General features: G+C 43.4%; 1 protein-coding gene across 1 annotated transcript; it reads right to left on the reverse strand.

The window, feature by feature from the left end:
* Positions 1-673: 673 nt before the first annotated feature.
* Positions 674-17,763, reverse strand: LOC124671599 (putative ankyrin repeat protein RF_0381). The gene is made up of 4 exons (XM_047207956.1): positions 17,450-17,763; positions 4,186-4,363; positions 1,342-1,488; positions 674-955 (listed from the first exon to the last, which is right to left on the reverse strand). The coding sequence occupies exons 1-4, from the start codon at positions 17,761-17,763 to the stop codon at positions 821-823; spliced, it is 774 nt and encodes a 257-aa protein (XP_047063912.1). The 3' UTR covers positions 674-820.
* Between the last annotated feature and the right edge of the window lie 6,202 nt (positions 17,764-23,965).

Genomic DNA, 23,965 nt, shown 5'->3' on the forward strand with positions numbered 1-23,965 from the left:
GTTCTACAAGCAGGAACAAAATTAAACGTCTATCCCGCACGAAGAAGGTTCTCTGGCAGTGTCAGTACCTCCTCTTCCACCTAGAGACGAGGGCGCATCCACTCGCCTCACTTGCACCGGCGAGGGACGCACAAGCTGTTTGCTCCGCAGCATCCCCAGCAACCAGCATGCCCATTCGCTCCGACCACAGAATTACCAGACCCGTGGCTGCTGCTGCTGTCCTCCTTGACGGCCATCGCCGTATGGGCGAAGGCAGCTTGGTTGCGACGAGCATCCCACGATGGCCTCGACCTCACCAACGCAGCCCCCACCTTGCGCGAGCAATGCTTGCAGGCTAGGAAAAAAACACCCAGCATGAATTAGATTTTGCCCAAGAAATGGGAAAGCAAAGGGGATCAACCTATCCGTGTGGCTGGTACCTCGGCTCCAGATCTCCAAAGAAGACGGCTTCCATACCGCGCCCAGCAGCTTCAAGCAGAAATGAGTAATGCCCGGGATCCTCTTCCCTCGCTCCAGCGCGGTGATTGAGCGCCTCCACATGCAGTTTCACCTGGCCATGGCCGAGGGCTGGAGAAGCGAGCGGCGGCGGCTGGAAGGAGGAGATGCTAGGTTATTTTTTCACTTGCCACCCCGATCCGTCTACTAGTCACCACATAACGAGCAGCGGGTTAAGTCTAGTTGGTCAACCTGATTTTTCTAGATGGCAAGTGTTCAGATACTTAAAACAGGGAGTACATAACAAAATTGTTCTTGAGGGCAACTTTGTCTATTCCAGATGGTCTCCCCTCTTTTCTTCACCTTAGGGCAGCAACAGCATTTGTCAGCCTTCAAGCATTGCCTTGGCTGCATCAATCAGCGCAGGTCTGAAGCTATCGGATGCTCGACCAAGTGCAGTATACCCTTCTTTATCCTCAATGTCAACATCAGCACCATGTCTAATTAGCAGAAGGGCAACCTACAAAGTGATTGCAGTACAAGAATTAAAATAACAATAAAGACAGGCCCATTCACTTGGGCAATCATAAGATAATCGATCAAGTATATGGCCTATTGAAAACAAACCAATTCCTGCTCTCCTGGAGATATCAGGATTTACTACATGAACTTCTGCAAGGCAATATGAACCAGGTGGTCAACACAGTGGCCTAAACGCCAAGGCAGCCTAACATCGTGGCCACGATATTCTAAACGTATAAAGTAAGTGGATGCTCAGGGTGCACATTAAAAAGAACACAAAAGTCTTAGGGTATTATTTGGTTCCAACTATTTGAAATTGAAAGTGCATCAAGTAACCTATGGGTGCCAATGATGAGGTAGTACAAGAGAGCAAGATTAAAGTACCCCTCTGTCCTCGCATATAACGGCGTGCATTAGAGGAGATTGTCCTGTCTTGTCAACCGCATCAATATCTGCGCCTTCCTCGATCAGGCCTTCACACATATCAGCATTTCCAGTACTTGCAGCTCTGTGTAACGGTGTGCAGCCAAACTGACAAAATAGTAATTCAATATTTAAAATTACATGTCTGCCAAGTCAATTAAAACTGCGGCGGCAATGAAGATGTATAAAGCAGGTAAGTAGTGGACAAACAAATTTCACAAGAAGTGCTGAACAAGACCATTTACACTTAAATGATAAATTGTATTCCTAGATATAGACGGAAGTCATATTCTATGCCCAAACAGGATCAAGAGGACAGATAAGTTTTGGAGAAGTAAATGTCCACAAAAGATTATTCTGCTGTAAAACTTTCAGTTTTTGTTTGTATTTTTATTTATTGACCAACTAAATGTCAACATTTGATTCTCTTTATTGCAATTCAATCTTTCTGGCCAGCCACGAAAGCATAATTATAAAGGAAACTCAGGCTTGAGAGTTTGCCTATGGTATCCCTTTCTATACCATTAGAGCATGTCTAACAGGCCCCGTATTTTTTCGCCCCGTAAAACGCGAGTAGAGGGCCCTGTATCCGGTTTTCACCGGCCGAAAACTCGGACGAGCTAGCAGACCCCGTTTCCCACCCCGTAAAACAGAATATTCTGTTTTACGGGGTGGGAAACGGGGTCTGCTAGCTCGTCCGAGTTTTCGACCCCTCAAAACAGGGTTTTTTGACAAATTGCATATTAGAACCAACACACCATTCACATAAAATAAATGTTTTACATCACACAATAATCGTCTTAATTATTACAATAATGTTTGTCGGAAATGTCAACAAATGTTCTAATGGAAGAATTAAACAAATAACAAATGTTTCACACATACAACAAATAGGAAATGAATGTTCCACACATACAACAATGGGAAATGAATGTAAAAACTCATTGGCCATGCAATCGCCAATGGTGATCAATCGGATCTTGGGTGAGCTGGTGATGAGTCTCGGCATTTTCAATGCCTCGATGAGCTGCAAGAAAAGCTTCAAGCCGATCAGGGTTCCTCTCGGGCTGCACTCGGGTGCCAACATTGTCATAGAAACATGGCAAGTTTAAACCTCTTTCATCTTCAATGATCATGTTGTGAAGAATCACACAACATGTCATGACATCAACAAGAGTTTCCTTGTCCCAAAACCTAGTAGGACCCCTGACAATTGCAAACCTTGCTTGAAGGACACCAAAAGCTCTCTCAATATCCTTGCGGCATGCCTCTTGATTTCTGGTGAAGCAAGCTTCATTTCTTGTCAAAGGCCTGTCCTTTTTCTCTTTTATGGACTTGACAAGGGTTGCATAGTTAGGGTAAATACCATCTGTGAGATAGTACCCCATGGTGTACTCATTGTTCATAACTTTGTAGTTACAAGGTGGAGCATCACCCTTAACTAGTCTTGCAAACAAAGGGGATCTATTCAAGATGTTGATGTCGTTGAGTGTCCCCGGCAATCCAAAAAAGCATGCCAAATCCATAAGTCTTGAGAGGCCACGGCTTCAAGAACAATGGTAGCATCACGGATTTTGCCACAATACATGCCATGCCATGCTTTTGGACAATTTTTCCATGTCCAATGCATGCAATCCAAACTACCAAGCATCCCCGGCCACCCCCTCTTTTCATTGATCTCCATGAGCCTTTTTGTATCATCCTCATTTGGAGCTCGGAGATACATCTCTCCATACAACTTGATCACCATCTTGGCAAACATACGCACGCAATCCGTGGTTGTTTGCACACCAATGCGAAGGTACTCATCGGTATAATCTGCTGGTATACCGTAGGCAATAACCCTCATGGCGGCGAAATTTTTTTGGTATGGGCTAAATCCCATGACTTGGGCAGCATTTCTTTTTTGCTTGAAATAATCGCAATTTGCCTCGCAATCTTTGACGATTTTCTCGAACAAAGTCCTACGCATTCGGTACCGTCTACGGAAGAGGCGGGGAGGATAGGTCGGTACCTCGGCGAAATAATCTTGCATCAGCTCGCTCGTGGCCGAGCGCGCGGTTCCGCGGAATGCACATACGCCCCATCACGGATCCTTTCCGCTGATCCAGCAGCTTCATGCGGTCCTCCGTTTGCTTCAATCCGAACAGGAGCAGCATCATCTCCATCTCATCGTCGTTGAGCAGCTCGTCGATATCCGAATCGCCGGAATCCGACGACGACCAATCGGTGGTCGTCGCGTCCAAATCCGCCATGTGCACATCCTCCGAAGCCATCTACCACGGTGTACCATACATCAGCCCCAAATCCGACCAATTTACCGGCGGCAACGAAGAAGAACGCGGCGGAATACTCACCGGCGGAGAAGACCACGGCGGGAGGGCGGGCGGCGCGCGCGGAGGGACGCGGAACTTCGGCGGGGGCGCGGCGGAGGTGCGGCGGGCGTCGAAGAACCTCGACGAGGCTGGGCGGACGGCGGAGGGGCACGGATCTGACGGATTGCGGCGGCGGCGCGCGGGGTGGCGGCGGCGGCGCGCGGGGGAAAACGGGTGGGGGGAACCGAAATGTCCGCGCGCGCTTTTGGAATTGGGATGCCGGCTTCGCCCACTATCCCCGCTCCCACCCCGCACAAGTAGGGGGCGAGGACCCGCCCCGTACTCGAAAACAGCAAAACCCGATTCGGGGGGCGTTTTTACGGGGCGTGCTAGACGGCCGGGTAGAGCCGAAACCCTCAAACCGGCGGTTATTATACGGGTTTGCCCCTTTTACGGGGTCTGTTAGACCTGCTCTTAGAAGTTTACATACCTTATCTTTTTTGTTGACATTTGCACGACGAGCTATTAGCGTTTCATCAATGGCACGGCGTCCTTTGCTAGCAGTGTAATGAAGAGCAGTTCGGCCAGCATCAGTAGCCAAGTCAACATCAGCATCTGGTGTTATAAATTTAGTTAGGAAGAACTTAAGAGGACCAAAGTTTAGACTACTGGAATGCAAATTCAAACAGATACATTATGTTTTTTCTTTAATTCCAAGCCTACCCTACAAAAAGTTTGGCTGGTGGAAATTCTGGTTTAAGATTTTCCCTATAAGTTGGCCAATGTTAGGCATATCAAAATGTTGGCAACGATATAAACAAAGACCAAAAACAAACCAAACACACCCTTAATCCTTTATAACAAAAGACAGGTCTACTACAGTCTGCAGGGTGATAGTAGAACTAATAATTTCATTGCAAAAGAGTTTACGCCGTTATACATTGCTATAGACTGCAGAGTTAGCTTTTCTGAAGAATAGGAACTCACTCGGGAACTTAGAAACAAAGATATGTTTACATAGACATGAACTTTTCAGAAATGAATATACAACATTTCCTATAAATCAATCCTATCCTTGCCATGCATGGCAGAACTAATTTTCTTGCAAGATTGATATACAAACTAGAGTGCCATATCATAGGAAAAATACTGAATATGAACTATCACCAGGATAATCCTCTTGTGATATTCATGAGTCCTGACAATTTTTTCCTGGAAAAATAAACACCACAGAAATAATGAGCTCAAGATCACAGCAGCCCGGGCGCTATTCGTCCGCCCTCTGTTTCTACTGTCTTATAATGTTCCACGAGCACAATTTGAATTTGGCTATCGTGTAGATTTTTCTAGCAATTATTTACAGTTCTGTTCATTTACTAGCTCACTAGTGAGTGTTTCATGAGCTTCCTTTCGATTATTATTAGCTGATCCAATAGTTTGGTTCACTATAGTGTTTGATTAACATGTGTACATAACGGCTTATTTTCTTTTGTTAACTAGTCCGTCCCTCCCAAATAAATGTTGCGTGAGATTTCTTTAAATTCGGATATAGATAATAAATAGCATCTAGATACATCTAAAATTTTAATAAATCTTAGACAAGTTACATGAGACGGGTTAAGTATATCAAAAATGATACCGTCCCACACCTGGTGAGTGAAAGATGTCAACATGGGTTAGGTCAATAAAGTTCTCCTAAATGCATTTTTTAATCTATACCTAATAATAAAGGTTCTAACGCATTAATAGGTTTTTACTGGGCCTTTTGGCCGGCTGGTCCAGTGACTCATTTTCTTTAATTTCAACACACATCAAACAATTTCTCTGTCTAGCAAAAATGAACTGAGCTTGCAAACACAAATCCTGATACCGGGTGTCCTTTGTTGTGAACCTACTCTAGTGTTCGATGCAATGCTCGTGAGACTAAGAGCGGGGGGCTATCGCACCACTAGGGTCCAACCTGTTTTTTTTTCCTTAGTTGTTCCGTTGGAAATTTGCCAAATTTTCAGACAAGAATGATGGAGTGGAATGGGATAGATTGAATTAAATTAAAAGCATATAAAAACCAAATATAATAGTAATACATTTAATAAAAACTATAGTCAAATTAAGTATATGAGTGTATGTATATCAAAAAGAAACTTGCGAGAGTATGCCAATACATTGTATCACTTTTTCTTAATGTGTGGATTGTTGTGTTATATAAATTTTGTAGTTAAAATCATGTACATTATTGAAATATACATAGTGCCAATAAAGACCACCATATTAATAAAAACCGAATCGGATTTATTATAGAATTTTATAATTGGACATATAAATAGACATATTTTTGCCCCACATGCATACTATGTTAGAGGAGAAAATGGGGAAAAACCCTAAAGTAAGGCTAGGGCTATGGTGTTCTGCTCACTAGATTATCATGTAAAATTTATTTGAGCCATATACATGTTTTTACTACAAATTTTTTGAATCATTAGCAAAAAAACTATTTTTGTACTAACTGCAAATTCATCCAAATCCTTATTTTCAATAAAATTTAAGAATGAGGTCCACTATTATTACCGGTTTGCGGTATTACAAGTCGGTGGCGACTGTTTTTTTAAGTGTTTTATTATTTGTTTCCCCCGGTGCAACGCACGGGCACTTTTGCTAGTTTCTAATAAAGGTAATATATTAACAAAAGAAAAGTACATCCGGCAGCTGCAACTCAATACCACCAATAATTGAGTCATCGAGGATGCACATGGCTAAAATATTAAAAAGAAAAATAACCAAGACATATGGCACACAATAAGCAACGCTGGCATCAACTACTCCTCTAGCAACACATGAGCCGCGTGAAGCCGAGAAGGCTCTCCAACAGCCACGACTGCACGAAGGTAATACCACACAAGTGTCACTATCACCGAATCCAGTAAGACTAGACCATGAGTTTTACTTTGTTGCGCATGAAACTTGCTCAGTTGGTTGACGACCGCGTCGATGAGGCGTCTCGCCCCCTTCATGATGAGGTGGCAAGTATCAAGTTGTTGTTGGCACGCATTGGTTATTCTTTGGAGTCGACAGAGGCATGTTACTCTGGTGGGCAGGACTTTGCCATTGTGCAGGCTTCGTTTTCGCTTGGCTCCGGTAAGCAGAATTCATCAGTGGTTGAGGAAGAACATCTCTATAGTTGTTCATCTCCTCATGGTAGCCCTGCTAGTCGCCGTAGCATGTTGTGATGTCTCTAAGACCGAGTGCATAGACGGTTCTCATTCGCGACAAAAGTGTGGTATGTCTTGTCGTACCATTGGCTTGTCATTCGCGAACATCCAAGGCTTCTCAATGGGACATATTGAATGGATCATAACGAACAAGAGGGGGGTGAATGGGCGCTACACAATTTTCATGTCTTTTTCAGTTTTTATGTGATGCGGAAGTAAAGGTGATAACTTTGGTGATAGGGGTGTTCCTAGTATGATCCTAGGCTAGTGCAACAAGCAAAGGAACCGAGCAAGGTAGTAAAGCGAGGGAGCGAACAACCGGGGACGCGGAGATGAGGCGAGGTTTGTTTCCCGTAGATCCTCCCACAAAAGGGAGTACGTCTGCGTTGAGGAGGTGCTAACCACGAAGACTAGATGGCCACGAAGGCCTCACCTTATTCCTCGAGAAAGCCCCACGAAGGAGCTTCCCCTTCTCCACTAAGTAGCCGGTCGAGGCGGTGGTTCCTTCACAAGGTTGGGGCGAGCTCCGGAGGCTCCCAACACCCTATGGGGCTAGCACAACTCGAAGCTAGCCTTCATAGGAGCACTTCCTCCAAGATCCCACCATAGGAACCCTAACTCCAAGATCCACTAAGGACTAGATGATATTGGTGAAATCTCTCTTGGTAGAACTATAGATCGGGGCCTCCTCCACCACTCCTCAAAGTTTGGGCAAGATTGGTTGGGTAGGTGGGGAGATCCTCAAGGTTTGAGCTCGGCAACAATGGAGGAGTGAGAATGAGAAGAGATAAAATCGAGCTGGAGAAGAAGGGGCCCTTTTATAGGCTCCCCCAAATCCAACCATTATGTGCAGATCCCGCCCAACCGGTAGTACCGCTTGGGCAAGCGGTAGTATCGATGTCGGTTCCGCTGAGGTACCGGCATGGCCTCTCCGAGCCCCGGACTCCATCCGGTAGCTTGGCGGTACCAGAGCGGTAGTGTCGTAACTCAAACTACGGTACCAAAGCGGTACCATGTAGGAACTACCGGTTGGGAGCGGTACTTCCGCTCAAGGTACCGTCAAGGTACCACACTTTGCTCTGTGGGATTTTCTGCGTGCAATCCCAGAGTGGTACTTCAGGAAGGTACCAATAGGGTAGCGGTACTACCGCTACTGGTACCGGTAGTACCGGTCAGGCAGATTCTGCATTTCCTGTTTCCTTCTCCAACCACGTCACCACACGACACACACACACAAAACCAGAAAACCTATAAGCTACGCTTGAGTCTTCCGATCGTGATGTGTTCAGCGAGGGCACCGTGCACCTGCAAATCTATCAAAGATAATCTATGCGCACGGTTAAATTCATTCAAGTGTTGTTATCAAACACACAAAACACGAGGTATAGATCTTGCTCTTTCAATCTCCCCCTTTTTGGTGTTTGATGACAACACAAGAATTTGGAACATAGTATAAGATATTATGATAAGGTTCTAGATTTGCAAAAACTAGACGGAGCTCCCCCTAGACGTGTGCATAGTTAGAATATGCATTTGAATACAAATACACACATCCTAGAGATACAACTCCCCATAGATTCTACAAACCATGCACATAGGCAACAAGGATATTTGACATGTTCATATAGCATATGCACACTATGGAGGTAACATATGGTAATACAAAGATTTTTGGGTGAATGTGTCATACCTTTGCCTTGAGAAAGCCCCAAATTCCAATAGTAATGCCTCCATGGAAATGGTGTAGCCACAATAGATGAAAACTGAATACAAATATAGGCTACCACGAATAGGTCTTATTACAAACCGGGAGATCCACGAATAGAGTAGCAAAGTAGCAAGCATACGAATAAGTCTCTCGAATAACAAGGGATATAAAGTGATGCCAAGGCCGAAAAACCAAAATGAAGCACCAAGCCCTTGGCATCCCCATGCAAATACCCGTCCTAATAGAGCAACTTCTCCCCCTTTGGCATCGGAACACCAAAAAGGGAGAGGAAGTTGATACGTCTCCGACGTATCGATAATTTCTTATGTTCTATGCCATATTATTGATGATACCTACATGTTTTATGCACACTTTATGTCATATTCTTGCATTTTCTGGAACTAACCTATTAACAAGATGCTGAAGTGCCGATTCTTTGTTTCTGCTGTTTTTGGTTTCAGAAATCCTAGTAACGAAATATTCTCGGAATTGGACGAAATCAAGTCCCAGGGGCCTATTTTGCCACGAACCTTCCAGAAGACCGAAAGGGATACGAAGTGGGGCCACGAGGGGCTGCCACCATAGGGCGGCGCGGCCCAGCCCTTGGCCGCGCCGACCTGTGGTGTGGGGCCCCCGTGTGGCCCCCACGCTGCCCTTCCGCCTACTTAAAGCCTCCGTCGCGAAACCCCTAAGGCGAAAAACCACGATACGGAAAACCTTCCCGGAGACGCCGCCGCCGCCAATCCCATCTCGGGGGATTACGGAGATCTCCTCCGGCACCCTGCCGGAAGGGGATTCATCTCCCGGAGGACTCTACACCGCCATGGTCGCCTCCGGAGTGATGAGTGAGTAGTTCACCCCTGGACTATGGGTCCATAGCAGTAGCTAGATGGTTGTCTTCTCCTCATTGTGCTTCATTGTTGGATCTTGTGAGCTGCCTAACATGATCAAGATCATCTATCCGTAATACTCTATGTTGTGTTTGTCGGGATCCGATGGATAGAGAATACCATGTTATGTTAATTATCAAGTTATTACATATGTGTTGTTTATGATCTTGCATGCTCTCCAGTTATTAGTAGAGGCTCCGGCCAAGTTTTTGCTCTTAACTCCAAGAGGGAGTATTTATGCTCGATAGTGGGTTCATGCCGCATTGACACACGGGACGAGTGATAGAAAGTTCTAAGGTTGTCGTTGTCTTGTTGCCACTAGGGATAAAACATTGGCGCTATGTCCGAGGATGTAGTTGTTGATTACATTACGCACCATACTTAATGCAATTGTCCGTTGCTTTGCAACTTAATGCTGGAAGGGGTTCGGACGATAACTTCGAAGGTGGACTTTTTAGGCATAGATGCGGTTGGATGGCGGTCTATGTACTTTGTTGTAATGCCCAATTAAATCTCACTATACTTATCATGACATGTATGTGCATTGTTATGCTCTCTCTATTTGCCAATTGCCCGAGCTGTAATTTGTTCACCCAACATGCTTTTATCTTATGGGAGAGACACCTCTAGTGAGCTGTGGACCCCGGTCCATTCTTTAATCTTGAAATACAAATCTGTCTGCAATACTTGTTTTACTATTTTCTCTGCAAACAATCATCTTCCACACAATACGGTTAATCCTTTGTTACGGCAAGCCGGTGAGATTGACAACCGCACTGTTTCGTTGGGGCAAAGTACTTTGGTTGTGTTGTGCAGGTTCCACGTTGGCGCCGGGATCTCTGGTGTTGCGCCGCACTACATCCCGCCGCCATCAACATTCAACGTGCTTCTTGGCTCCTCCTGGTTCGATAAACCTTGGTTTCTTTACGAGGGAAAACTTGCTGCTGTGCGCATCATACCTTCCTCTTGGGGTTCCCAACGAACGTGTGAGTTACACGCCATCAAGCTCTTTTTACGGCGCCGTTGCCGGGGAGATCAAGACACGGCTGCAAGGGGAGTCTCCACTTCCCAATCTCTTTACTTTGTTTTTGTCTTGCTTTATTTTATTTACTACTTTGTTTGCTGCACTTATATCAAAACACAAAAAAATTAGTTGCTAGTTTTACTTTATTTACTTGTCTTGTTTGCTATATCGAAAACACAAAAAAATTAGTTTACTTGCATTTACTTTATCTAGTTTGCTTTATTTACTACTGCTAAAATGGCTACCCCTGAAAATACTAGGTTGTGTGACTTCACTAGCACAAATAATAATGATTTCCTATGCACACCTATTGCTCCACCGCTACTACGGCGGAATTCTTTGAAATTAAACCTGCTTTACTTAATCTTGTTATGAGAGAACAATTTTCAAGTGTTAGTTACGATGATGTTGCTGCCCATCTCAATAATTTTGTTGAACTATGTGAAATGCAAAAATATAAAGATGTAGATGGTGACATTATAAAATTAAAATTGTTTCCTTTCTCATTAAGAGGAAGAGCTAAAGATTGGTTGCTATCTCTGCCTAAGAATAGTATTGATTCCTGGACTAAATGCAAGGATGCTTTTATTGGTAGATATTATCCCCCTGCTAAAATTATATCTTTGAGGAGTAGTATAATGAATTTTAAACAATTGGATAATGAACATGTTGCTCAAGCTTGGGAAAGAATGAAATCTTTGGTTAAAAATTGCCCAACTCATGGACTGACTACTTGGATGATCATCCAAACTTTCTATGCAGGACTAAATTTTTCTTCGCGGAATTTATTGGATTCAGCTGCTTGGAGGTACCTTTATGTCCATCACTCTTGGTGAAGCAACAAAGCTCCTTGATAATATGATGGTTAATTACTCTGAATGGCACACGGAAAGAGCTCCACAAGGTAAGAAGGTAAATTACGTTGAAGAATCCTCTTCCTTGAATGATAAGGTTGATGCTATTATGTCTATGCTTGTGAATGATAGGACTAATGTTGATCCTAATAATGTTTCATTAGCTTCATTGGTTGCCCAAGAAGAACATGTTGATGTAAACTTCATTAAAAATAATAATTTCAACAACAATGCTTATCGGAACAACTCTAGTAATAACTATAGGCCATATCCTTATAATAATGGTAACGGTTATGCTAATTCTTATGGGAATTCTTACAACAATAATAGGAATACACCCCCTGGACTTGAAGCTATGCTTAAAGAATTTATTAGTACACAAACTGCCTTTAACAAATCTGTTGAGGAAAAGCTCAATAAAATTGATATTCTTGCTTCTAAGGTTGATAGTCTTGCCTCCGATGTTGATCTTTTGAAATCGAAAGTTATGCCTAATAGGGATATTGAAAATAAAATTGTTACTACAGCAAATGCCATCCAAGTTAGAATTAATGAGAATATAAGATTAATGGCTGAAGCTAGCGTGCTAGGTGGGATAGAGAAGAAAATGAAAAACTAGCTAAAGAGGAAAATGTAGCTAAAGTTTGGACTATTACCACCACTAGCAATGCTAATGATTCACATGTTGCTGCACCTCCTACTATTAATGGTAAAATAATTGGTGTTGGCAATGCTTCTACTCCTAGTGCAAAGCGCGCAAAATTACCGAAGCTGCTAAAGCTGCTGAAGCTGCTTGTGATAAAGCTGCTGAAATTTTTTCCAACCTTGGGGATGATAATCCCATTGCTTTAAATTGTAATGATTTAGATTTTGATGATTGCCACATCTCTGAAGTTATAAAGTTCTTACAAAAACTTGCTAAGAGTCCCAATGCTAGCGCTGTAAACTTGGCTTTCACAAAACATATTACAAATGCTCTCATAAAAGCTAGAGAAGAGAAACTAAAACTTGAAACTTCTATTCCTAGAAAGCTAGAGGATGGTTGGGAGCCCATCATTAAAATGAGATTCAAAGATTTTGATTGTAATGCTTTATGTGATCTTGGTGCAAGTATTTCTGTTATGCCTAAAAAAGTCTATGATATGCTTGACTTGCCACCATTGAAAAACTGTTATCTGGATGTTAATCTCGTTGATAATGCTAAAAAGAAACCTTTGGGGAAAGTTGATAATGTTCATATTATGGTTAACAATAACCTTGTCCCCGTTGATTTTGTTGTCTTGGATATTGAATGCAATGCATCTTGCCCCATTATATTGGGAAGACCTTTTCTTCGAACCGTTGGTGCTACTATTGATATGAAGGAAGGTAATATTAAATATTAATTTCCTCTCAAGAAAGGTATGGAACACTTCCCTAGAAAGAGAATGAAGTTACCTTATGATTCTATTATTAGAACAAATTATGATGTTGATGCTTCGTCTCTTGATGTTACTTGAGTTACACTTTACGCGCCTAGGCTGAAAGGCGTTAAAGAAAGCGCTTATGGGAGACAACCCATGTTTTTACTACAGTATTTTTGTTTTATATTTGAGTCTTGGAAGTTTTTTACTACTGTAGCAACCTCTCCTTATCTTAGTTTTGAGTTTTGTTGTGCCAAGTAAAGTCTTTGATAGAAAAGTAAGTACTAGATTTGGATTACTGCGAGTTCCAGATTTCTTTCGTTGTCACGAATCTGGGTCTACCTCCCTGTAGGTAGCTCAGAAAATTAAGCCAATTTACGTGCATGGTCCTCAGATATGTACGCAACTTTCATTCAATTTGAGAATTTTCATTTGATCAAGTCTGGTGGCCTAATAAAATCCATCTTTACGGACTGTTCTGTTTTGACAGATTCTGCCTTTTATTTCGCATTGCCTCTTTCGCTATGTTGGATGAATTTCTTTGATCCATTAATGTCCAGTAGCTTTATGCAATGTCCAGAAGTGTTAAGAATGATTGTGTCACCTCTGAACATGTGAATTTTTATTATGCACTAACCCTCTAATGAGTTGTTTCGAGTTTGGTGTGGAGGAAGTTTTCAAGGATCAAGAGAGGAGTATGATGCAATATGATCAAGGAGAGTGAAAGCTCTAAGCTTGGGGATGCCCCGGTGGTTCACCCCTGCATATTCTAAGAAGACTCAAGCGTCTAAGCTTGGGGATGCCCAAGGCATCCCCTTCTTCATCGACAACATTATCAGGTTCCTCCCTGAAACTATATTTTTATTCCGTCACATCTTATGCACTTTGCTTGGAGCGTCGGTTTGTTTTTGTTTTTGTTTTTGTTTTGTTTGAATAAAATGGATCCTAGCATTCACTTTGTGGGAGAGAGACACGCTCCGCTATAGCATATGGACAAGTATGTCCTTATGCTCTACTCATAGTATTCATGGCGAAGTTTCTTCTTCGTTAAATTGTTATATGGTTGGAATTGGAAAATACTACATGTAGTAATTCTAAAATGTCTTGGATAATTTGATACTTGGCAATTGTTGTGCTCATGTTTAAGCTCTTACATCATATACTTTGCACCCATTAATGAATAAATACTTAGAGCTTGCTAATTTGGTTTGCATATTTGGTTTCTCTAGAGTCTAGATAATATCTAGTATTGAGTTTTGAACAACAAGGGAGACGGTATAGAGTCTTATAATATTTACAATATGTCTTTTATGTGAGTTTTGCTGCACCGTTCATCCTTGTGTTTGTTTCAAATAACCTTGCTAGCCTAAACCTTGTATCGAGAGGGAATACTTCTCATGAATCCAAAATCCTTGAGCCAACCACTATGCCATTTGTGTCCACCATACCTACCTACTACATGGTATTTATCCGCCATTCCAAAGTAAATTGCTTGAGTGCTACCTTTAAAATTCCATCATTCACCTTTGCAATATATAGCTCATGGGACAAATAGCTTAAAAACTATTGTGGTATTGAATATGTACTTATGCACGTTATCTCTTATTAAGTTGCTTGTTGTGCGATAACCATGCTTCTGGGGACGCCATCAACTATTCTTTGTTGAATATCATGTGAGTTGCTATGCATGTCCGTCTTGTATGAAGTAAGAGAGATCTACCACCTTTATGGTTGGAGCATGCATATTGTTAGAGAAGAACATTGGGCCGCTAACTAAAGCCATGAATCATGGTGGAAGTTTTAGTTTTGGACACACATCCTCAATCTCATATGAGAATAATAATTGTTGCCACATGCTTATGCATTAAAGAGGAGTCCATTATCTTTTGTCCATGTTGTCCCGGTATGGATGTCTAAGTTGAGAATAATCAAAAGCGAGAAATCCAAAATGCGAGCTTTCTCCTTAGACCTTTGTACAGGCGGCATGGAGGTACCCCATTGTGACACTTGGTTAAAACATGTGCATTGCAAAGATCCAGGTAGTCCAAGCTAATTAGGACAAGGTGCGGGCACTATTAGTATACTATGCATGAGGCTTGCAACTTGTAAGATATAATTTACATAACTCATATGCTTTATTACTACCGTTGATAAAATTGTTTCATGTTTTCAAAATAAAAGCTCTAGCACAAATATAGCAATCATGCTTTCCTCTTTGAAGGATCATTCTTTTTACTTTTATGTTGAGTCAGTTCACCTATCTCTCTCCACCTCAAGAAGCAAACACTTGTGTGAACTGTGCATTGATTCATACATACTTGCATATTGTACTTGTTATATTACTCTATGTTGACAATTATCCATGAGATATACATGTTACAAGTTGAAAGCAACCGCTGAAACTTAATCTTCCTTTGTGTTGCTTCAATACCTTTACTTTGATTTATTGCTTTATGAGTTAACTCTTATGCAAGACTTATTGCTTGCTTGTCTTGAAGTACTATTCATGAAAAGTCTTTGCTTTATGATTCACTTGTTTACTCATGTCATTACCATTGTTTTGATCGCTGCATTCATTACATATGTTTACAAATAGTATGATCAAGGTTATGATGGCATGTCACTTCGAAATTATCTTTGTTATCGTTTTACACTGCTCGGGACGAGCGAACTAAGCTTGGGGATGCTTGATACATCTCCGATGTATCGATAATTTCTTATGTTCTATGCCATATTATTGATGATACCTACATGTTTTATGCACACTTTATGTCATATTCGTGCATTTTACGGAACTAACCTATTAACAAGATGCTTGAAGTGCCGATTCTTTGTTCTGCTGTTTTTGGTTTCAGAAATCCTAGTAACGAAATATTCTCGGAATTGGACGAAATCAAGTCCCAGGGGCCTATTTTGCCACGAACCTTCCAGAAGACCGAAAGGGGTACGAAGTGGGGCCACGAGGGGCTGCCACCATAGGGCGGCGCGACCCAGCCCTTGGCCGCGCCGACCTGTGGTGTGGGGCCCCCGTGTGGCCCCCCACGCTGCCCTTCCGCCTACTTAAAGCCTCCGTCGCGAAACCCCGAGGGCGAAAAACCACGATACGGAAAACCTTCCGGAGACGCCGCGCCGCCAATCCCATCTCGGGGGATTCCGGAGATCTCCTCCGGCACCCTGCCGGAGAGGGGATTCATCTCCCGGAGGACTCTACACCGCCATGGTCGCCTCCGGAGTGATGAGTGAGTAGTTCACCCCTGGACTATGGGTCCATAGCAGTAGCTAGATGGTTGTCTTCTCCTCATTGTGCTTCATTGTTGGATCTTGTGAGCTGCCTAACATGATCAAGATCATCTATCCGTAATACTCTATGTTGTGTTTGTCGGGATCCGATGGATAGAGAATACCATGTTATGTTAATTATCAAGTTATTACATATGTGTTGTTTATGATCTTGCATGCTCTCCGTTATTAGTAGAGGCTCTGGCCAAGTTTTTGCTCTTAACTCCAAGAGGGAGTATTTATGCTCGATAGTGGGTTCATGTCTGCATTGACACCTGGGACAGTGACAGAAAGTTCTAAGGTTGTGTTGTGCTGTTGCCACTAGGGATAAAACATTGGCGCTATGTCCGAGGATGTAGTTGTTGATTACATTACGCACCATACTTAATGCAATTGTCCGTTGCTTTGCAACTTAATACTGGAAGGGGTTCGGACGATAACTCGAAGGTGGACTTTTTAGGCATAGATGCAGTTGGATGGCGGTCTATGTACTTTGTCGTAATGCCCAATTAAATCTCACTATACTTATCATGACATGTATGTGCATTGTTATGCTCTCTCTATTTGTTAATTGCCCGACTGTAATTTGTTCACCCAACATGCTTTTATCTTATGGGAGAGACACCTCTAGTGAACTGTGGACCCCGGTCCATTCTTTAATACTTGAAATACAAATCATCTTGCAATACTTGTTTTACTATTTTCTCCGCAAACAATCATCTTCCACACAATACGGTTAATCCTTTGTTACGGCAAGCCGGTGAGATTGACAACCTCACGCGTTTCGTTGGGGAAAAGTACTTTGGTTGTGTTGTGCGGGTTCCACGTTGGCGCCAGGATCTCCGGTGTTGCGCCGCACTACATCCCGCCGCCATCAACCTTCAACGTGCTTCTTGGCTCCTCCTGGTTCGATAAACCTTGGTTTCTTTCTGAGGGAAAACTTGCTGCTGTGTGCATCATACCTTCCTCTTGGGGTTCCCAACGAACGTGTGAGTTACACGCCATCAGAAGCATGCTAGCGCCCCAAGGGGATCACTCGTCATCCTCATCCTCTTCTTCGTCCTCGTCCTCCTTGTCGTCCTCGTCTTCATCATCCCCATACATGTGCTCGTCCTCCTCTTCTTCCTCATCTTCGTCTTCGTCTTGGACATGGCCCTTGCCATGAGGTGGTGAGAGGGGCGCACAATGCGCTCGGGAATGGATTCCTCGGAGCTCGACCAAGTGTGCTTGGACTTCCATTCTCCGGGAGGAGTGATGTTGTTCTCGGAGCCATCGGAGATAGGGAGATTTATATGAGCCATCATCGCCTTTTGGTGTTGAAGGATCTTCTTGTTGTTGACGTGGGCTTGGTACATCCTATCTTGGAGGTCCTCCTTGAAGCAAAAAAAACTTATTGAGGCGAGCGACGAGCTTGGCGAAGAGGCCTTTGGTCTTGACGGAGTTGGGCACAAAGTCGGAGTCGTCACTATCGGCTTCCTCCTCCTCCTTTTCCTTGGGAGCATTCTTGCCATACCTTGGTTGAGAGTGATGCTTGACATTGGGGTTGCGCTCTTTGTGGATAGTGATTGGGTAGCATTGTTCAAGGAGGTCTCCACGGTTGGCTTCCGCCCACTTGAGGCAAATGAGCCTCATGATGTATGATGCATATTGGGGAAGCTTGCGGAGGAAGGAACAATCTTGCATCTCATGCCATATGTAGTCCATGATGTCCAATTGCTTGCCTCAACCCTTCATCTCTTGAGTACGCACAAGAAGGTTCACAAGGAAACCATGCACTTCATCGTGGTTGGTGTGCTTGGGGTTGATGTTGTTGCGGTATATGCGATTCATGATGTCGTAGGTAGGAAGGAGGTCATAGGCACTTCCACAAAGTACTCGCCCGGGGAGGTAGAGGTTGACCATCTTGTCCTTGCTCATAGGCTTGTGTTGAAGATGAATCCAGAAGTAGTTGATATCATTTCCGGGGAGATGATAGCCAATGCCCCTTGCAAACTCCTCCGAAGTGGCCTCCATCACATGCTCCTTAGTCATTCACTTGATAGAGCGGACACCGGACTCTTCTTGAAGGAACACCGCGGTGGCATAGAATTGATAAATCACCTCCTTGGAGTAGTTGTGGGTGAAGGTCATCAAGGGGATAAGTCCTTGCTCTTCGCATATCTCAAGTACCTCTCCAAAGTATTCGGGCATCGAGCGGAGCTTGTCCATGTTGATGGAGAATTGGGGCGACAATTGAACTCCTTTGCCCTGTAGACTTCATTGTATATTCTCTCTTGGTTGGGGTGGTAGAAGTAGTTGTTGGGGCATAACCGAGGATTCCTTGGCACCACATAAGGGTTGACTCCCCTTATCTCCAAGACTTGAGACTTGTTGAGCCCACTCATAGGCTTTTGGGGACCCGAGGTGGTCCTCTTACTAGCTTCTGCTGCCCTTTGACGCTTGGTGGTCCTTGGTGAGAGAATCTCCTCTTGTTCTTCTTGCTCTCGGTGACGACGAGGAATGGGAGGCTTGACCTTGGCGCCACCACGGGGCTTGGATGAACCTGTGAATCAGCATAGGTTGCAGGGGGAATAGGGGATAAGTGCACAAGCCTCGGAATTATAGCGCAAAAGGACACTAACAAGCAACAAAAGTGAAATTTCACATAGCGGTAGTACCGCAACCTAGCCCGGTAGTACCGGTCACGAATGACCGGTACTACCGCTCGAGCACAACACCACTAGATTTAGGTCGAGATTCATAGCATTGAGGCACAAAGTTTCACATAGTGTTGCTAGCTAGTATCACTCTACATGGAAGAGCTTTCTAGGATGATTCTCCACCAAGAACTCCAACAAACCCTAACCTATGCATCTAGGGAATCCAACAAACCCTAGAGAGAGAGGTTCGAGTTCACACCGGAGGCCATGGTGAGGAAGGAGGTGGGGAAGCTTCTCCACGGAGGAGATTTGGCCGGGGATGGCCGGAGGAGGAGATCGGGGCTGGTCTCCTCGGGTTCTTCGAGCTTGGGAGTCGCCTTTGACTTGAGGTGGGTGGGGAAGAGTGATGGATTTGATAGATCCATCCCCACCCGGTACCTTAAGTCAGACTCGAAAGCGGTAGTACCGGTCACATGAGTGGTAGTACCGCTTTCCGGTACTTAACCGGTACCTCCAGCGGTAGTACCGCTCCTAGGCAAAATCCTGACAGTCGTCAGGACACTGCACAGGGGTGGTAGTACCGGCCTGACCACCGGTAGTACCGGTCTCCAAAGCTCAGAAAACCCAGATTATGGTGTAGGCTTGTGCTTTTAGACTGAAATGGCTCAAGAGGTGGGTATTGGCTTAGGATTAGATGGAGAAACTGTTAAGGTACTACTCAACCAAGCTTGCAAGAATCAACATGAAAAGCCAAGCTTGGGTGAATCTCCCACAAAGAACATGGAGAAAAAAACCAAAATAAAATGGGAAAGAAAACAAAAGAAGGTCAAAGAAAATAAAAAAAGAACCAAAAGCTCCTCAAAGAGGAGGTTGGTGGCCGAGGCCACCATGTAAGAGTATAATAGCGTGAGGTAGCGTAGATGTATCTAGGACTCACAACTAAGACTCAACATGAAGCTCATTAGTCACTTATTTGACAAATAGAGTATGTTTTGGATTTCTTTATCCATTATGGGGGAAGGATAGCTCAATAAGTTTAAACCACACTCCCCCTATGTTCATGCGTGCTTTCCATCAAGACATTAGCTAAAGAGTGGTATGTGTGCACGGCGGTCAAGCGAAATTCGACGGATCTATGATATTTAGCTCATGCCACAACTCAATGAAACGCTTCTCATCCAAGGGCTTTGTGAAGATGTCCGCCAATTGCTCCTTGGTGCCAATGAAGGATAGGACAATATCTCCTCAAGCAATGTGATCCCGGATGAAATGATTCCTTATATCAATGTGCTTCGTCTTGCCATGGAGAACCAGATTGTAGGCGATCTTGATGGCGCTCTCGTTATCACACAAAAGAGGAACCTTGCTGTACTCAAGTCCATAATCCCGCAAGGTTTGCCTCATCCATAAGATTTGAGCACAACTACTCGCCGCGGCAAAATACTTGGCTTCCGCGGTAGAGACGGAGACACAATTTTGCTTCTTCGAGTACCAACACACCAATGATCTCCCAAGGAAGTGACAAGCGCCGGATGTAGACTTCCTATCAAGCTTGTCTCCCGCCCAATCTGAGTCGGTGAATCCAACCAATGAGAAGTCTGTGTCCCTTGGATACCATAGTACGAAGTTTGGGGTATCAACTAAATATCGAAAGATCCTCTTCACCGCCATGATATGGCTTTCCTTCGGATTTGCTTGAAACCGTGCACACATACCAACACTTAACATGATGTCCGGACAAGAAGCACAACGGTAAAGAAGCGAACCTATCATCGAACGGTAGAGCTTGGGGTCCACCTCCTTGCCAGTCTCATCGAGGGTGAGTTGACACTTTAAGTGAATTGGGGTTCCTATACCGTTGGCCCCCTTCATATCGAAGCGCTTGAGCATGTCTTGAACGTACTTTGCTTGATTGATGAAGGTGCCTTGACGCATTTGCTTGATATCGAATCCAAGGAAGTACTTGAGTTCCCCCATCATTGACATCTCGAACCTATTTTTCATCAACTTGGCAAACTCATCATTAAACTATGTGTTAGCTGATTGATGTCTACGGGTGCTTCTATTCTTGTAGACAGTGTTGGGCCTCCAAGAGCAGAGGTTTGTAGAACAGCAGCAAGTTTCCCTTAAGTGGATCACCCAAGGTTTATCGAACTCAGGGAAGAAGAGGTCAAAGATATCCCTCTCATGCAACCCTGCAACCACAAAGCAAGAAGTCTCTTGTGTCCCCAACACACCTAATAGGTGCACTAGTTCGGCGAAGAGATAGTGAAATACAGGTGGTATGAATAAGTATGAGCAGTATTAACGCAGCAGTAGTAACGCAGCAGTAGTAACGTAGCAGTAGTAACACAGTAAAACAGTAAACAAGCAGCGATAGCAGTATTTAGGAACAAGGCCTAGGGATTAGACTTTCACTAGTGGACACTCTCAACTTTGATCACATAATGGAATAAATAAATGCATACTCTACACTCTCTTGTTGGATGATGAACACCACTAATTGCGTAGGATTACACGAACCCTCAATGCCGGAGTTAACAAGCTCCACAATATTCAATGTTCATATTTAAATAACCTTAGAGTGCATGATAGATCAACATAACCAAATAGATCACATCAATACCATCATAGTAATAGTTAACTTCACAATCCATAAGAGATCACGATCATAAACTACGCCAAGAACTACATGATGCACACCCTGTCCACTTTACACCATGCAGGAGGAATAGAATACTTTAATAACATCACTAGAGTAGCACATAGATAAATTGTGATACAAAACACATTGCAATCATAAAGAGATATAAATAAGCACTTCACTACGCCATTCATAACGGTGAATAAGTATTACGTGAAATATAGCCTAAGAGACCCACACGGTGCACACACTGTCACCTTTACACACGTGGGACAAGGAGTCTCCGGAGATCACATAAGTAAAACCCACTTGACTAGCATAATGACATCTAGATTACAAGCATCATCATATGAATCTCAATCATGTAAGGCAGCTCATGAGATTATTGTATTGAAGTACATAGGAGAGAGATGAACCACATAGCTACCGGTACAACCCCGAGCCTCGATGGAGAACTACTCCCTCCTCATGGGAGACATCAGCGTTGATGGAGATGGCGGTGGTGTCGATGGAGAAGCCTTCGGGGGCACTTCCCGTCCCGGCGGCGTGCCGGAACGAGACTCCTGTCCCCCGGATCTTGGCTTCGCGATGGCGGCGGCTGCGGAAGGTTTCTCGTACCGTGGCTTTTCCGTATGGAGGTTTTAGGTCTGGGACCTTTTTATAGGCGAAGAGGCGGCGTCAGAAGGTCAACGGGGCGACGACACCATAAGGCGGCGCGGCCAGGGCCTGGGCCGCGCCGGCCTATCATCTGGGGCCTGTGTGGCCCCCTCCGGCGACTCTCGGGTGTTCCGGATGCTTCCGGGAAAAATAGGACCCCGGGCGTTGATTTCGTCCAATTCCGAGAATATTTCCTTACTAGGATTTCTGAAACCAAAAACAGCGAGAAAACGAGAACTGGCCCTTTGGCATCTCGTCAATAGGTTAGTTCCGGAAAATGCATAAATACGACATAAAGTATGCATAAAACATGTAGATATCATCAATAATGTGGCATGGAACATAAGAAATTATCGATACGTCGGAGACGTATCAGCAGCCCCAAGCTTAGTTCCTGCTCGTCCCGAGCCGGTAAACGATAACACAGATAATTTCTGAAGTGACATGCCATCATAACCTTGATCATACTATTGTAAACATATGTAATGAATGCAGCGATCAAAACAATGGTAATGACATGAGTAAACAAATGAATCATAAAGCAAAGACTTTTCATGAATAGTACTTCAAGACAAGCATCAATAAGTCTTGCATAAGAGTTAACTCATAAAGCAATAAATCAAAGTAAAGGTATTGAAGCAACACAAAGGAAGATTAAGTTTCAGCGGTTGCTTTCAACTTGTAACATGTATATCTCATGGATAGTGTCAATGTAAAGTAATATAACAAGTGCAATATGCAAGTATGTAGGAATCAATGCACAATTCACACAGGTGTTTTTCTTAAGGTGGAGAGAGATAGGTGAACTGACTCAACATTAAAAGTAAAAGAAAGGTCCTTCAAAGAGGAAAACATCGATTGCTATATTTGTGCTAGAGCTTTTATTTTTAAAACGTGAAACAATTTTGTCAATGGTAGTAATAAAGCATATGAGTTATGTAAATTATATCTTACAAGTTGCAAGCCTCATGCATAGTATACTAATAGTGCCCGCACCTTGTCCTAATTAGCTTGGACTACCGAATCATCACAATACACATGTTTTAACCAAGTGTCACAATGGGGTACCTCCATGCCGCCTGTACAAAGGTCTAAGGAGAAAGCTCGCATTTTGGATTTCTCGCTTTTGATTATTCTCAACTTAGACATCCATACCGGGACAACATGGACAACAGATAATGGACTCCTCTTTAATGCATAAGCATGTAGCAACAATTAGTGTTCTCATATGAGATTGAGGATATATGTCCAAAACTGAAACTTCCACCATGATTCATGGCTTTAGTTAGCGGCCCAATGTTCTTCTCTAACAATATGTATGCTCCAACCATTAAGGTGGTAGATCTCTCTTACTTCATACAAGACGGACATGCATAGCAACTCACATGATATTCAACAAAGAATAGTTGATGGCGTCCCCAGAAACATGGTTATCGCACAACAAGCAACTTAATAAGAGATAAAGTGCATAAGTACATATTCAATACCACAATAGTTTTTAAGCTATTTGTCCCATGAGCTATATATTGTAAAGGCGAATGATGGAAATTTTAAAGGTAGCACTCAAGCAATTTACTTTGGAATGGCGGAGAAATACCATGTAGTAGGTAGGTATGGTGGACACAAATGGCATAGTGGTTGGCTCAAGGATTTTGGATGCATGAGAAGTATTCCCTCTCGATACAAGGTTTAGGCTAGCAAGGTTATTTGAAACAAACACAAGGATGAACCGGTGCAGCAAAACTCACATAAAAGACATATTGTAAACATTATAAGACTCTACACCGTCTTCCTTGTTGTTCAAAACTCAATACTAGAAATTATGCCTGCTGATAAGGCTCCTGGCCCTGATGGCTTTAATGGTCATTTCCTCAAGAGCTGCTGGTCAATCATCAAAGAGGACATTTATGCCTTATGCAATGAGTTTTATGAAGGTAGTCTTAACATGGAGAGTATAAATATGGGT

This window comes from Lolium rigidum, chromosome 7 (assembly GCF_022539505.1).
Source record: "Lolium rigidum isolate FL_2022 chromosome 7, APGP_CSIRO_Lrig_0.1, whole genome shotgun sequence".
NCBI classification, from domain to species: domain Eukaryota; kingdom Viridiplantae; phylum Streptophyta; class Magnoliopsida; order Poales; family Poaceae; genus Lolium; species Lolium rigidum.

What these genes read in the sequence shown, in the direction of transcription:
- LOC124671599 (XM_047207956.1), bottom strand. Translation starts at nt 17,763, where the DNA reads ATGGACTACATATGGCATGAGATGCAAGATTGTTCCTTCCTCCGCAAG. An exon ending in ATGTCAACAAAAAAGATAAG is followed by an intron (nt 1,489 to 4,185) that starts GTATGTAAACTT and finishes CTATTTTGTCAG; the next exon opens with TTTGGCTGCACACCGTTACA. An exon ending in TTATATGCGAGGACAGAGGG is followed by an intron (nt 956 to 1,341) that starts GTACTTTAATCT and finishes ATCACTTTGTAG; the next exon opens with GTTGCCCTTCTGCTAATTAG.